Source organism: Dufourea novaeangliae, unplaced genomic scaffold (genome assembly GCF_001272555.1).
Source record: "Dufourea novaeangliae isolate 0120121106 unplaced genomic scaffold, ASM127255v1 scaffold8, whole genome shotgun sequence".
In the NCBI taxonomy this organism is placed as follows: domain Eukaryota; kingdom Metazoa; phylum Arthropoda; class Insecta; order Hymenoptera; family Halictidae; genus Dufourea; species Dufourea novaeangliae.
The window spans coordinates 6,254,483-6,266,329 of NW_015373923.1; the positions used below are offsets into that span (position 1 = coordinate 6,254,483).

At 31.1% G+C, this 11,847-nt stretch overlaps 2 protein-coding genes across 2 annotated transcripts; one reads left to right on the plus strand and one right to left on the minus strand.

The window, feature by feature from the left end:
- Positions 1 to 1,972: 1,972 nt before the first annotated feature.
- LOC107194706 (eukaryotic translation initiation factor 3 subunit J) lies at positions 1,973 to 7,112 on the minus strand. Its single transcript, XM_015584370.1, has 6 exons — positions 6,970 to 7,112; positions 6,795 to 6,877; positions 5,643 to 5,774; positions 5,186 to 5,324; positions 3,297 to 3,461; positions 1,973 to 2,949 (listed from the first exon to the last, which is right to left on the minus strand). The coding sequence occupies exons 1-6, from the start codon at positions 6,983 to 6,985 to the stop codon at positions 2,756 to 2,758; spliced, it is 729 nt and encodes a 242-aa protein (XP_015439856.1). The 5' UTR covers positions 6,986 to 7,112; the 3' UTR covers positions 1,973 to 2,755.
- Positions 7,113 to 9,056: 1,944 nt separating this feature from the next.
- Positions 9,057 to 11,084, plus strand: LOC107194608. Its single transcript, XM_015584252.1, has 5 exons — positions 9,057 to 9,088; positions 9,655 to 9,826; positions 9,914 to 10,057; positions 10,229 to 10,411; positions 10,578 to 11,084. The coding sequence occupies exons 2-5, from the start codon at positions 9,659 to 9,661 to the stop codon at positions 11,082 to 11,084; spliced, it is 1,002 nt and encodes a 333-aa protein (XP_015439738.1). The 5' UTR covers positions 9,057 to 9,088; positions 9,655 to 9,658.
- Positions 11,085 to 11,847: the final 763 nt, after the last annotated feature.

The following is an 11,847-nucleotide window of genomic DNA, read 5'->3' on the forward strand; positions in this document are numbered from 1 at the left end:
CAAGTAATCATTTTGAGAATTTATAAAAAAAAATTGATAATTCTTGAACAATTTACCAAATGAAGTATTTTTTAATGTAAACTTTTTTCAATTTCAGTATAAGTAGCACTATAATTTAAGTAAGTTATTATTCCGATAGCCGAGAAGCATCAAGATGTTTCTAATTAAATAGTTCAAACCATTTAAACGTGCCATATTGTTGCAAGATAAAAGATAAATTTGTTGCAATCACTTTTGACGAACTGATTGCAATGAATAGTAGTTTTACTGCAATGTCCATTTAACATCACCGCAAAATATATTATTAGAAATTATTGCAATAAAACTAAGAAGCGAGCTATTCTAATAAAAAAAAATTTACTATAATAGAAAAAAAGCAGATTTAACGATGTTTAAAGAAATATATTAAAAATATATATTATACAATGTTATTTTAAAGAAATCGAACAGATTTATTAACAAGTAAAATTTATTAGAAAAAAAGAACATAAAACAAGATTATTAACTTCGTTATAGCAAAGTGAAGGAGAGTCTTAGTTTTACTGCTGTTAAGGTAAGAAACTCAATAAAATATGATTTAAGCGAAAGAACTTCGTCCATGTACGGGAGAGACTTTTTCAACTAAATACATGTCATTCTTTCATTTCACTATGCATTCCGTCTGAGATATTCTATATGTAACAGAAAGCTTAATAAAGTACAATTAAATTACTTGTGACTGCTTCGATCATTATACTTAATATTAGTAGGTAAGGATTTCGAAGAATTCTCAGGGCAAAGTACATTATTTTTTTCATAAGATATTATTTAAACATTCGAAGATGTCGTAAAACCAGACGCGCCGTATATGTAAATATATAAAACTATAAAGGAACCACTGTATATACAGTTCCTCGCATCGATACGATTGTTTACGCATGCGCAGGAAGCAGGTATGAAAGGATATAGATCCTTCGATCACCGAACTACTTCAATACTAGGCAAACTCGATTGATTCAGTGGGTTCAGTGACTCCACGACGTTCGGGTTGTGATGATCGTTGTCGATATATTCGTATTTGCACGGTGTCGCTCCTGACTTTTGAATCTTCGTACACGATTCCGTAACTAACTACAAAATGTTTTATACGTTAATACAGCGAACGCGTGGTTAAACTTTCCAAAGAGTTTTTCAGTGTTACTGATATTCCTCAAGGCTAATCGACGCCTTCATTGATCGGTGAGTACCAATGAAATCTGTTATCAATATTCAAAACGCACGTGTAACACTTCGTGTTATGATACTTTTACATCTTTCAGATGCACGTTACTCTGTATATGTAATATGTACGCGTGTATATACAGGGTGGCCCACATAACTCTTAACAGCTCAATATCTCGAAAACTATGCCATCGATTTTAAAGTTCTTGGTCTCACATTGCATGAATCTGAAGGGCCTTTCTAACTACATAAACGTGAAGTGGCCCCCCTTCCCCTTTAGGGGGGGGTACCTTTATAATTTTAAATGGAACTCCCTATAAAACGTTACATGTTCAGATTCTACAGGAAAAAACAAGTATTTTGTCTGAACCATTTTTTGTCAGATATTTCCATGATTTTCCAAGAACATTTTATTTCTTCACGAATAAGCAAAGGACTCAAGCGCGTATAATTCAATAACGCAATTTCCGAGCGCTTCAAGTAAGTACCTACAAGTCGAAACTTCAAACTGTTATATCTCATCATGGAAATATCTGACAAAAAAATGTTTCAGAAAAATACTTGTTTTTTCCTGTAGAATCTAAATATGTAACGTTTTATAGGGAGTTCCATTTAAAATTATAAAGGTACCCCCCCCCCCCTAAAGGGGAAGGGGGCCACTTCACGTTTATGTAGTTAGAAAGGCCTTTCAGATTTATGCAATTTAAGACCAAGAACTTTAAAACCGATGGCATAGTTTTCGAGATATTGAGCTGTTAAGAGTTATGTGGGCCACCCTGTATATATATCTGTATTTATATAGTAAGAAATCCTACAGGAAAACATTTTCATTTCGCAACCTTGAACTAACAATTAAGAATTAAAGAAATCAGATATTTGTGTATGTATAGTCGGTGGAGACGACATAGTGTTGTCGTTAATTAAACCTTTAACAAGCGCGTCCGCCATTGACATTGCGTTCTGTTTTAAGAAAAGTACAAATTCTAATTACTATTTGCAATGCCAACAGAAATAAAACTAGTAATGAATTGACATACGAGTCGAATAGAACTGGAATACATACACCACTAAATAGACAAATTCGGTTTTTTTTCCAAAAAAAGAAAAATCCGTGAGAAGAATGTTTATTCTATAATTTTCATTTCTTTTTGTTCGTATAATCAGTTGTATTCTCGCTTATACCATTCACTGTGCAAAACCATAAATTTGAACTGAATATTTTTTCAATTTTCTTTCGCCAATCAGCTGTGTACTGTTGTTAAATTAAAATAGGAAGTAAGTTGAATTAAAACAGGATTTAAGATAGATCGTAAAACCGTAAGTGAAGCCCAAGACCCTTCACACCCCATATTTCAGTCAATTCTTTTATCCCAACGCCTGTAAGCCGGAAATGCTTATAATTCATTTGACGACCACACTATATCTCATCCACCCCGAGTATATATAGTGAGAATAAAGGATATAAAATCTGCAAAAATGTTAATAACCATCTGCGTGTATTTAGGCGACTAGAAAAGGGGATGGGGAATAATAAGAATATGGGGTGAAAAGGTCGCTACATGAAATCTTTGTAATCATCGTAAACGTAGTCGCCATATTCACTCAAAAGAGTATTTTCACCCTTAATATTCAGTTTCGCTTTTCCCTTGCCCTTGCTCTTTTTCGCTTTCTCGCCCTTCTCGATCTTCTGTTTCTCAATCAACAGATTATCGATCAGCGTTTTCACTTTCTTCAAATTTGTCGAGGATACTGCAAACAATACACGAACACGAATTAAAAATCGGTTAAAATTATTCAACGACGAATGACCTTGTACTATAGTTTGTTGAAATCGTTTAAACATCCGCCAGTCTACCAGGGATAAAAAAAGGTATAGCATGCCACTTAAAAAAAAAATAGATATGAACTTGAAATATCTGAAAATTCTCCACCCACAAAAAAATGTTTACTACCCTGTTGTGACCCCCTCGATACCATATGTTTTGCAAATAATATTATTTTCAAATTTCTAAAAATAACAGATATTCCAGGTGGTCAAAGTTATTGGCTAATCCTGTGTTTATACTATGTATCTAATCTAGAAGTAATGCACTTACAATTGAGAGCAATATTTTTCATAAGTTCTTCTGCAAACGGGGGGAATTCAGGATGCTTAGCAAACTGATTCAGTTTTTGCGTAAGTACGTTTCCATACTGCTCGAACTCTTCCATTGTGTCAGGCACTGCTGTGTCCAGGCTTAACGCACCATCTTCGGTCACACCTTCGTAAAAAAAAAATAAAAAAAATCAACAAACGGTTTTGTTAAAAAGTAATTGCTAATTTTTTTATTGTATTACTAATGTTCTTTAAAAAAAAGGTATTAAACTCCAATAACAGTAAGTAACAATGTTATTTTTAAGCCAATGTGCTTCTTATATTGCTGAAATTTATATTGTAAAAACAACAAATTTTTAATTGAAACCTTTCTATCTGTACTTTCTTTTATCGAGACATCTAGTAAATAATTGGTAGAATTCATTAAATAAAGCAAGAATCCCTTTCATTAATCTTACATACACATCAGGAACGGTACGGGAGATCAATGTTGATAAATAAGACACGTCTGATATGTTTTTTCATGATAGAGGAATGTTTATTTTCTTGCACAGTAACAATTTCATATTTTATTTAAAGAGTGTATTACCTCATTTAAATACACAATCTCTCTCTAGTACAGTTCCTGACATCAAACCAATCCTTTTAGTGTATCATAATTTGGAAATGTCGAAAGTTTGGATAAGTTTAAAGCAATTACTGTAACTGCGATAACAACTGCACTTTTAAAAATATAATATCAGAGAATTTAAACATTTCCAAAAATTTGTCTTAATGCTTATAGTAATATAATATTTAAGACGTATGCAGAATATTTGAGCGTATAAAGACTATTTATAAATTCATAGAATTCTTATAACTATATTTCAAATTCACATAAAAAAATACTTTATACCATATATTTAAAAGCAAGAAAAATTGTCGCAAATTTAATGCTCGTTATAGACACTTTCTAATTTTCTCGATTGATATATATGTATATATATAATATCTGAACATACAAAATAATTGTTACGATTCTTACACCAATAATACTCAACATTTATCGACATAGTCTATATTAGTTCATGAAAGACAAAGCGTAAAGAAATTATTAAGCCATTAAGAACTCGTTTTCAGGCAATAAATATTGAATCAACCCTTTGCGGTCCAATTATTAATCCATCATTAAACAGCTAGAAATAGACATTTCTTTAAGTCATAATTGCGGAATAAAGAAAATTTGAGTATGAAGTTTATAATAATTATTTAATTTAAAAAATTTCAAGTTTCAATGATTGAAAACAATGCACTGCCTAACACTTGAAATTCAATATCAAACGATAGTACGAGATTCGATAAAAAATTTCGTTACCGCAATTTTTTTTGAGAAGAATTCCAAATTCTTCACTTACTATATGCACTATGCAATATTTAAACATAAATTCCAATTAAAATTATATAAAACTCGAGTAAAATAAATAACAGTAAATCTATACTTAAGTTTATATTGTAATTGTATTTTACAAATTTTATTATACCACTCTCCTTTATCATAAATTCGGCAACTTGTCAATTTTGTGCAGAATCACGATATAATTATTTATTAATCATATAGAATTAGTCAAATAGATCAAATCTCTAAAAGATGAACAAATTAATACACGCTTTCAAATGCTCCACAAAGAACAACTACTTTCAATACTCAAGAAAAGTGGTAGTATATTCTCGTTTTATCAATATTGTATTAGTAATTATGTAATTCTATAATTCATCAAAAATCGATATCGATAATGTTACTAAAATACAAGCAGGAGCGCAAAGAGTTAATAAGTGAACGTTTTTAACGCAGTCATTTCCTGTCGGTTCTGTGCGGCTTGCGATGAGAAAAATCAACAAGGTTGGACAAACCGAATGTCTCCATGGCAAGACGTAGATCGGCCTCCTCTTGCAGCCTTTGACGTCTCAGCTGTTCTGCCCTTTTCTCCTCTGGTGTTAATGCTTCTTCTTTTTCTTTTACTTTCCTTTCCGCTTCCTCTCTTGCTTTTTTCTACAATAAAAACGAAGAGAAAATAGTTGATGTTGGTTGAAATACATTAATATATTACTTATTTATTGAAATCTTTGAACACGCTAAATATGTAAAAGTATTTAATATTAGAGAAATGAAAACAAATGATTTCACGATTATTGAAATTAATCTATTGATTAAGTTTCTAAGTCAATGTACAGTAAAAGTGATAAATAGGAGTATTGCATAAGTAATAAAAGTAGACATTAAACCATTAGATAACAGATAAAAAAATAAATAATATACATATCCGCAACAGATAAAAATTCTGAGGATCACATTGAATAATATCAATACCTCCCGTTCTTCAATTCTTTCTGCCAAAGCTTTCTTCGGCTTTGGCTTTGCTTTAGGTGCTTCCGCAGGTTTCTCTACGTCTTTCTTCTCTTCTTCATCTTTTTTCTCTTCTTCTACATCTTCCCAACTATCCTGTTGAGTGATTTATATTTTATAAAATCATTATATGCACTGAAAATAGTTTAAACTAAAAGTTTAACATTTTATTAACTTGATCTTAAGTAAATTATATTCTTGCTTAAGACGAATACTCCTCAATTTGTTTATAATTTTTTGATTTCAAATAATCACAGTTTCATATTTACCTAACATAGTATGATGACCAAATGTGAACTAATATCATATAATCTTTACTGCGAATGACATCATTCCCTCAATTCCATTTTTCAATACATCACTTTAATAGAATTTAATATTAATGAAAGCTTGAATTTAAAAGTTGTTTGCTTTGAGTGCAACTCAATTTCACTATAATTCAAGATGACTAAACCTGTATATAACAACAGATTAATTTATTTAAATATAAACAAAAGTTCTGATGTACATTTCAGTTCCTTTACTATAATTTTACACTAAACCTAAACTGTCATAAGTTGAGTTTTAACTTTTTTTTTTTACTATTGGGTTTTCTCAAATTCACCTGACAATTGAAATTATATGTAAACGTTACAAAAAATCCTAAGCAAAAACTTAGATTGCACGAACTTCTTTTGTGAAAAACGGCGTTAGAGCAACTGAAACCCTATTATATTGACAGACTATTGTAAAATCCTGACAAAAGATGTATGTGATATAAAGTACTGACAAAAATTGATTACTACTTGTTTTTAAATAATTAAATACGCTTTTTATCAGGACAGAAATTAAGATATTTAAATATTTTAAAGTTATGCTGCTTAAAAACCATAAACGATAGGAATAAAACAAAAGCACACTGCATGCAGCATGTAAAATACTGTAAAAGTCGATCAAAATATCTGATGTGAAGAAAATGAAATTGTTTCTATTGGTCTGTGTAATCAACTGTCGTGCTGCCAGACTCGTGTTGATCCACACTGTGCAAGGTTAACCATACGTATGAACGATCAACTTCATAAGAAGATTTCGGAAACAATCGATTTAAAGAATTATAGGAAATCATTAAGACAGAACCTTGACGTCTTCTTCTTCATCCTCGCCCTCCCACTTGTTTGATCTAATAGCGAGGTCGAATTTCGCCTGAGCGTTTTCGACATCTGTAACGTTGAAGGTTAAAATCATTTCGTCGCCTTGAATCGAACTATGGCCATGAATCGGGCAAGACACTTGTATATGGATCGTTTCATACCCCATTCGTCATCCATGGTGAATTCTGGATTATTTGCGGACAATTTCGTTTGTGAATGAACGAAAACCTTTTTGAGCTAACGTGGTCAAACGGATACCGACTGGAATCGAGCGGGCCATACTGCGCGAGGAGAGCGTGTGGCGTGTGCTTTTCTCACGAGATAGTGGTGGTGCAACTGAAATTACATGTTTTAAAGATTGGATACCCAGTATGTCGAGAGAACATCGGAGGTGACGATCAGTAACGATTGCGCAAAAACAACGAACTCTGACTGTCTTTTTACTCCGTTTTTCAAGTAGGAAATTATGACGTTTTCATTTCACCCCTTTTATAACATAAACACATATAAGTAATTTTATCTGAACCTTTATTATTTACATTTAAACTAAGGTGCTAAGCGTAAAAATCCAAAAGTGAAAGCAAACACATTCCTTTGCAGGGATTTATTTATAGTATTCACGAATTCCCCATTTAACTCATGAGAAGGCAGTTCACCGTGTAAGAATGTAAAGATATAGTGATCTTAGCTATCCCTAGAGAACAGATCGAAAAACTTATAAATAATATTTAGTACTAGAAAATCTTTATATTTAATAGGTTTATAAATAAATGTAACAATAATTAAATGTTAGGATAAAAAGTAATCGTTTGTTCAATTTGATTGATTAAATTATTTAAACCAATTGCACATGCCATGCTAGCAATATGTTTCAAACCCGTTTTCAAAGCGGATAAATATTATAACAATAAAAATAATATTCTGCCAATCTAGGACACTCAATACATAAAATAAAGTATCACTTATAATCTTTTATTCTAACAAAATGTTTAAAACATAGTTTTTTTACATTTTTATGTTTTTTGCTTTTTGAAAGTCGTTGCTTAATGTTTTGGTGAGAGTAATTTCCAGTTATTTCCGTACAAGCGTGCAAGTATATGTATACTTACAATGAATGACATTGAGGCAGTGATGCCAGGACGTGGGATTTTCTCCCACATGGGAGCCTTCGTGCGCATGCGCATGCTGACGTCACAGCTCGACGGCGGTTGTTTCCATGGATGTATCTATGTGCAACAGTAGGTACGCGTAAGGGGCCCTTCCAGTTGTTTCCCGCGTTTTTCGTTAAAGTGAAGGTGAGTCGCGTAATGTTATATAATATATTGAATTGTAGTGCAATATTAGTGTATTACAGTGACAGAAACCAGAAGATGGATTACCAGCAGCCTAGTTCGAGTGGATTGGCGGATAAGAAGAGAAGTAACAAAGGGAAAGTATTCCAATTATCTTGGCTAAAGAATAATATTTTCAAAGACTGGTTAAAATCTGATAATAATAAAAAAGCTTTCTGCACGGCTTGCAATAAAGTCTTGGCATGCGGAAAATCAGAACTTATTAGACATTCGCGGACTCAATTACATATTAAAAATACAAGCAAAAGCTGTGATATCACACCATCTGTTTTATTACCAAAAGTTGATAGTAATTCTGATTTGGACCATGTTAATAAAGTCAAAACAGCCGAAATAAAGTTAGCTACGTTTTACGCGGAGCACAATATAGCTTTTCAAACAATTAATCACATGGTCCCTTTATTAAAGGAAACCTGTTCAGATCCGCAGGTGGTTAAGGATCTAAAATTGTCACGAACTAAATGTACGCAGATAATAAAAAATGTAATAGGCAAACGCGAAAGCGATAAGCTTATTACAGAATTAAAAATTCAGAAATTTTCAATATTAATTGATGAAAGCACGACTATATGTTTTATATATAATGTTCTTGTTTGAATACTAGTAAGGTTTTCTGCAGTTTTTCTTACTCTCGCAACAAATGTTTGTATTCATGTAATAAATCGGCTGCAGATGTACAAAATAATAAAAAAATATATATTCATTTATTTCCATGTAAATATGTTATTTCTTTTAAAAATATCCTCTTCCTGTAATTTCTACCGTATTTCAATTGTCACGGGGGTCTAACGATACCCCATATTTGAGTGAAGTATATACGTTACTGAGGATTAGGTAGTGCGCATGCGTGGGAAAAATCCCACGTCCTGGCATCACTGCATTGAGGTAGTGTTTAAAACTGTTTTGCAAGATCTAGATCGTTTAATACGTAAATATACAGTAATTAATAAATGAATAAAAATTGTAGAAGGAAAACAACAATTAGAAACAATTGAATAATTACAGTTCATTATATTCATTATCATTTTAAGAATTATATTTATTATTATTATTGTACGTACGGCAGGTGATACTAATACGTACATAGGTTTTGGAATACATATATAAATATGTTTATAGAAATATTAAAGTCATCAGTTTAATAATTAGTTAAAATTATAATATTAATATTTCACACATGAAAGTAATATAGCAGGTGGTTGTTATTTTTTTATAAAATAACCTTTACATACAATTATGATATCTGATTTGTGATATCATTTATAATATAGGTAATGTGTAAAACATATATAGAGTGAGGAGTTTAAAAAGATTTTAACCCTGAACTCAAAATGCTTTTAATGCTTAGTTGAAAACTCGTGTACCTTAGTTTACAATTTGTGTTTGTATGTAAAATCATTTCTTTGGGATCATCAGATCATATCATAGAGATCATAAAGAATGCTTATGCATTTAATATATTGTTTCACAGTATAATGAACATTTCTTTTTCAGAAAAATGGCAGCTTTTGGACCCTACACTATTTGTCCTTTTGACAAATCTCATCACATTATTGATGGAAGAATTCAAACACACTTGGTCAAATGCCGTAAAAATTATCCAAAAGATGCTAAAGTTATGTGTCCCTTTGATACTGTACATATGATAGACCCAGAAGAATACGAGGTATGTTCTACATAATATGTTTATATTTACTATATTAACATTGAAAGTTTTAGTTTTTAATGTTAATATTAATTATTATTCTTGTAGCATCATCTTTCAATATGCCCAACAAGTGGAAATGTAAGATGTTATGAGAATTCATTTGAACCAGAAATAAGCAAAGGAACAGTGTCTCTAAAAGATGCATGTAATCAGCAGACAAATACACTTGATGATGAAGATTGGTGTGGAGTATGTAATCAAACAATTGTTTTACTTTATTAGTATGTATTCTTGAAGGATATTACAAGTATTTAAGTGTTTATTTAACTTCAGTTATTATAAAGCTCAATAAAAGGATAAGATCTTTCTTTTTTTTGGTAGCAGGATAAAATATTTAATACATGTAATTACATTTTTCAGAGTAATCCAACATATAATCCATTGGTCGCCTCCGAAACTAAAAATGTAGTAAGGACAGCAGTAGGCTTATCAAAAGCTAAGAAGAAACAATTCAAACATTCTGAGAGAGACAGAATAGCTAAACTAGAAAAGAACCAAAGTAAAACTAGCATTCACAAAAATAGCTTTGTACAAAAACAACCAGTAAGTGTATTGAGATATTTTGCTATTGTTTCAGCAAGTAACTTTCTCATAAAATTACTTTATGTACATTTGTTTCATTTTATTTACAAACGAATGATTTAATTTCTCTTAATTTATAAATTTGTCTATTCTGAAATTGTAAAATACACATTTCACATTTTTACAGGACTTAGAAGCACCATTACGAGTCCCTAAAAAAGCTGCCAAAGCAATGTCTTATAACCAGAACTTGAACAAAGTTCATAACAAATCTTACATTGACAATCTAGTTTCCAAATTAAAAGAAGTTTCTTTGGAGAATAATAATAATACTTTACAAAAAGGTTCTCAGGAAAGTAGTGCAAATAATACATTCGATGAGAAGAGTAATGGTACCTTGCAAAATGGAAAGAAAAACGCCAGTAAAGAAATAAAAGTGATACATAATAACATTAAAGCTGAAAAAAAACCCCTAGAACCAAAAATTCAAAACAATACTCTTCATCAGACTTTGGGTAAAGGGAAAAACATACGTGTAAATTCTAAAATAGCGGCTACCTTTGGAGAAGCGAGGAAAGTCAGCACAGGAAGAGGATTTACTATAGCCTATCAACAGATAAAAAGTGAAATTTCCAACAACCAAGAAAGCGGAAATTTCGAAGATTTGAGCGCTATGTTTTTTGATGAAGAATAGACACTGAGTCGTGAAAGTCACTTGTGTTGTTAAAGTTTCTTGGTAATACTGTACTTTTATATTATAATAAGCGATAAGATACGAAATTCTTTTTTGAATAATTTGTAGCTTCAGAAAAATCGATTAAGGTCAGATGACATGAAAAGAAATAATAAAGTAAGTAATATTTTATTTGTAGAAAATTCTACTACTGTCATAAATAAGTAAAAGTGACAAGTTGTCAAGCTGTTATATTGAAATATAATATAATGCTCTATGCTTGATTTTGTGTTATGATCTTGTGTATTACATATTATTTAAGAATAAAATAATTTATATCAAAGGTAATTTTAAAGTGTTTCTTTCATAAAAAAACTATAAATCCTATGATAAAACTGTTCTGTTGACAGGCTGCTCAAAGTTTTTACTCAAAAACTGCTACATATATTTACATATAGCCACTTCGGAAAGTAAGTTAAGGATCACCTGCATTTAATATATTTCGCCAAAATGGCCAAAATGCTAAACATACTAGCGAGTCTACAATAAATGACAAAAGAAATACAAAAATGTCTTGTCTCGTAGCAATACAACGTTCATCATTGGTATTAAATTTAAATAGTTTACAGATTAGACAGTTTAGAGGGAGGATATTAGTAAAGAATACTATAGAGTGAAATGAGATTCTCATAACAATAAGACAGCATTTTTAAGGAGCTTTAAATTCGGGTTTGTAATAATATGTATCGCTCCTGTGTAGTACAAAGTGAACCAATAGCAGACA

Bases quoted from the DNA above. Each gene is read 5' to 3' on its own strand.
- LOC107194706 (XM_015584370.1), bottom strand. The intron at 5,775-6,794 runs GTTCTGTCTTAA...ATCACTCAACAG, and splicing joins ATGAAGAAGAAGACGTCAAG to GATAGTTGGGAAGATGTAGA. The intron at 3,462-5,185 runs GTTTGTCCAACC...TTTTTTACGAAG, and splicing joins TCTTGCCATGGAGACATTCG to GTGTGACCGAAGATGGTGCG.
- LOC107194608 (XM_015584252.1), top strand. From the start codon at position 9,659: ATGGCAGCTTTTGGACCCTACACTATTTGTCCTTTTGACAAATCTCAT. The intron at 10,058-10,228 runs GTATGTAATCAA...TACATTTTTCAG, and splicing joins ATGATGAAGATTGGTGTGGA to AGTAATCCAACATATAATCC. The intron at 10,412-10,577 runs GTAAGTGTATTG...ACATTTTTACAG, and splicing joins GCTTTGTACAAAAACAACCA to GACTTAGAAGCACCATTACG.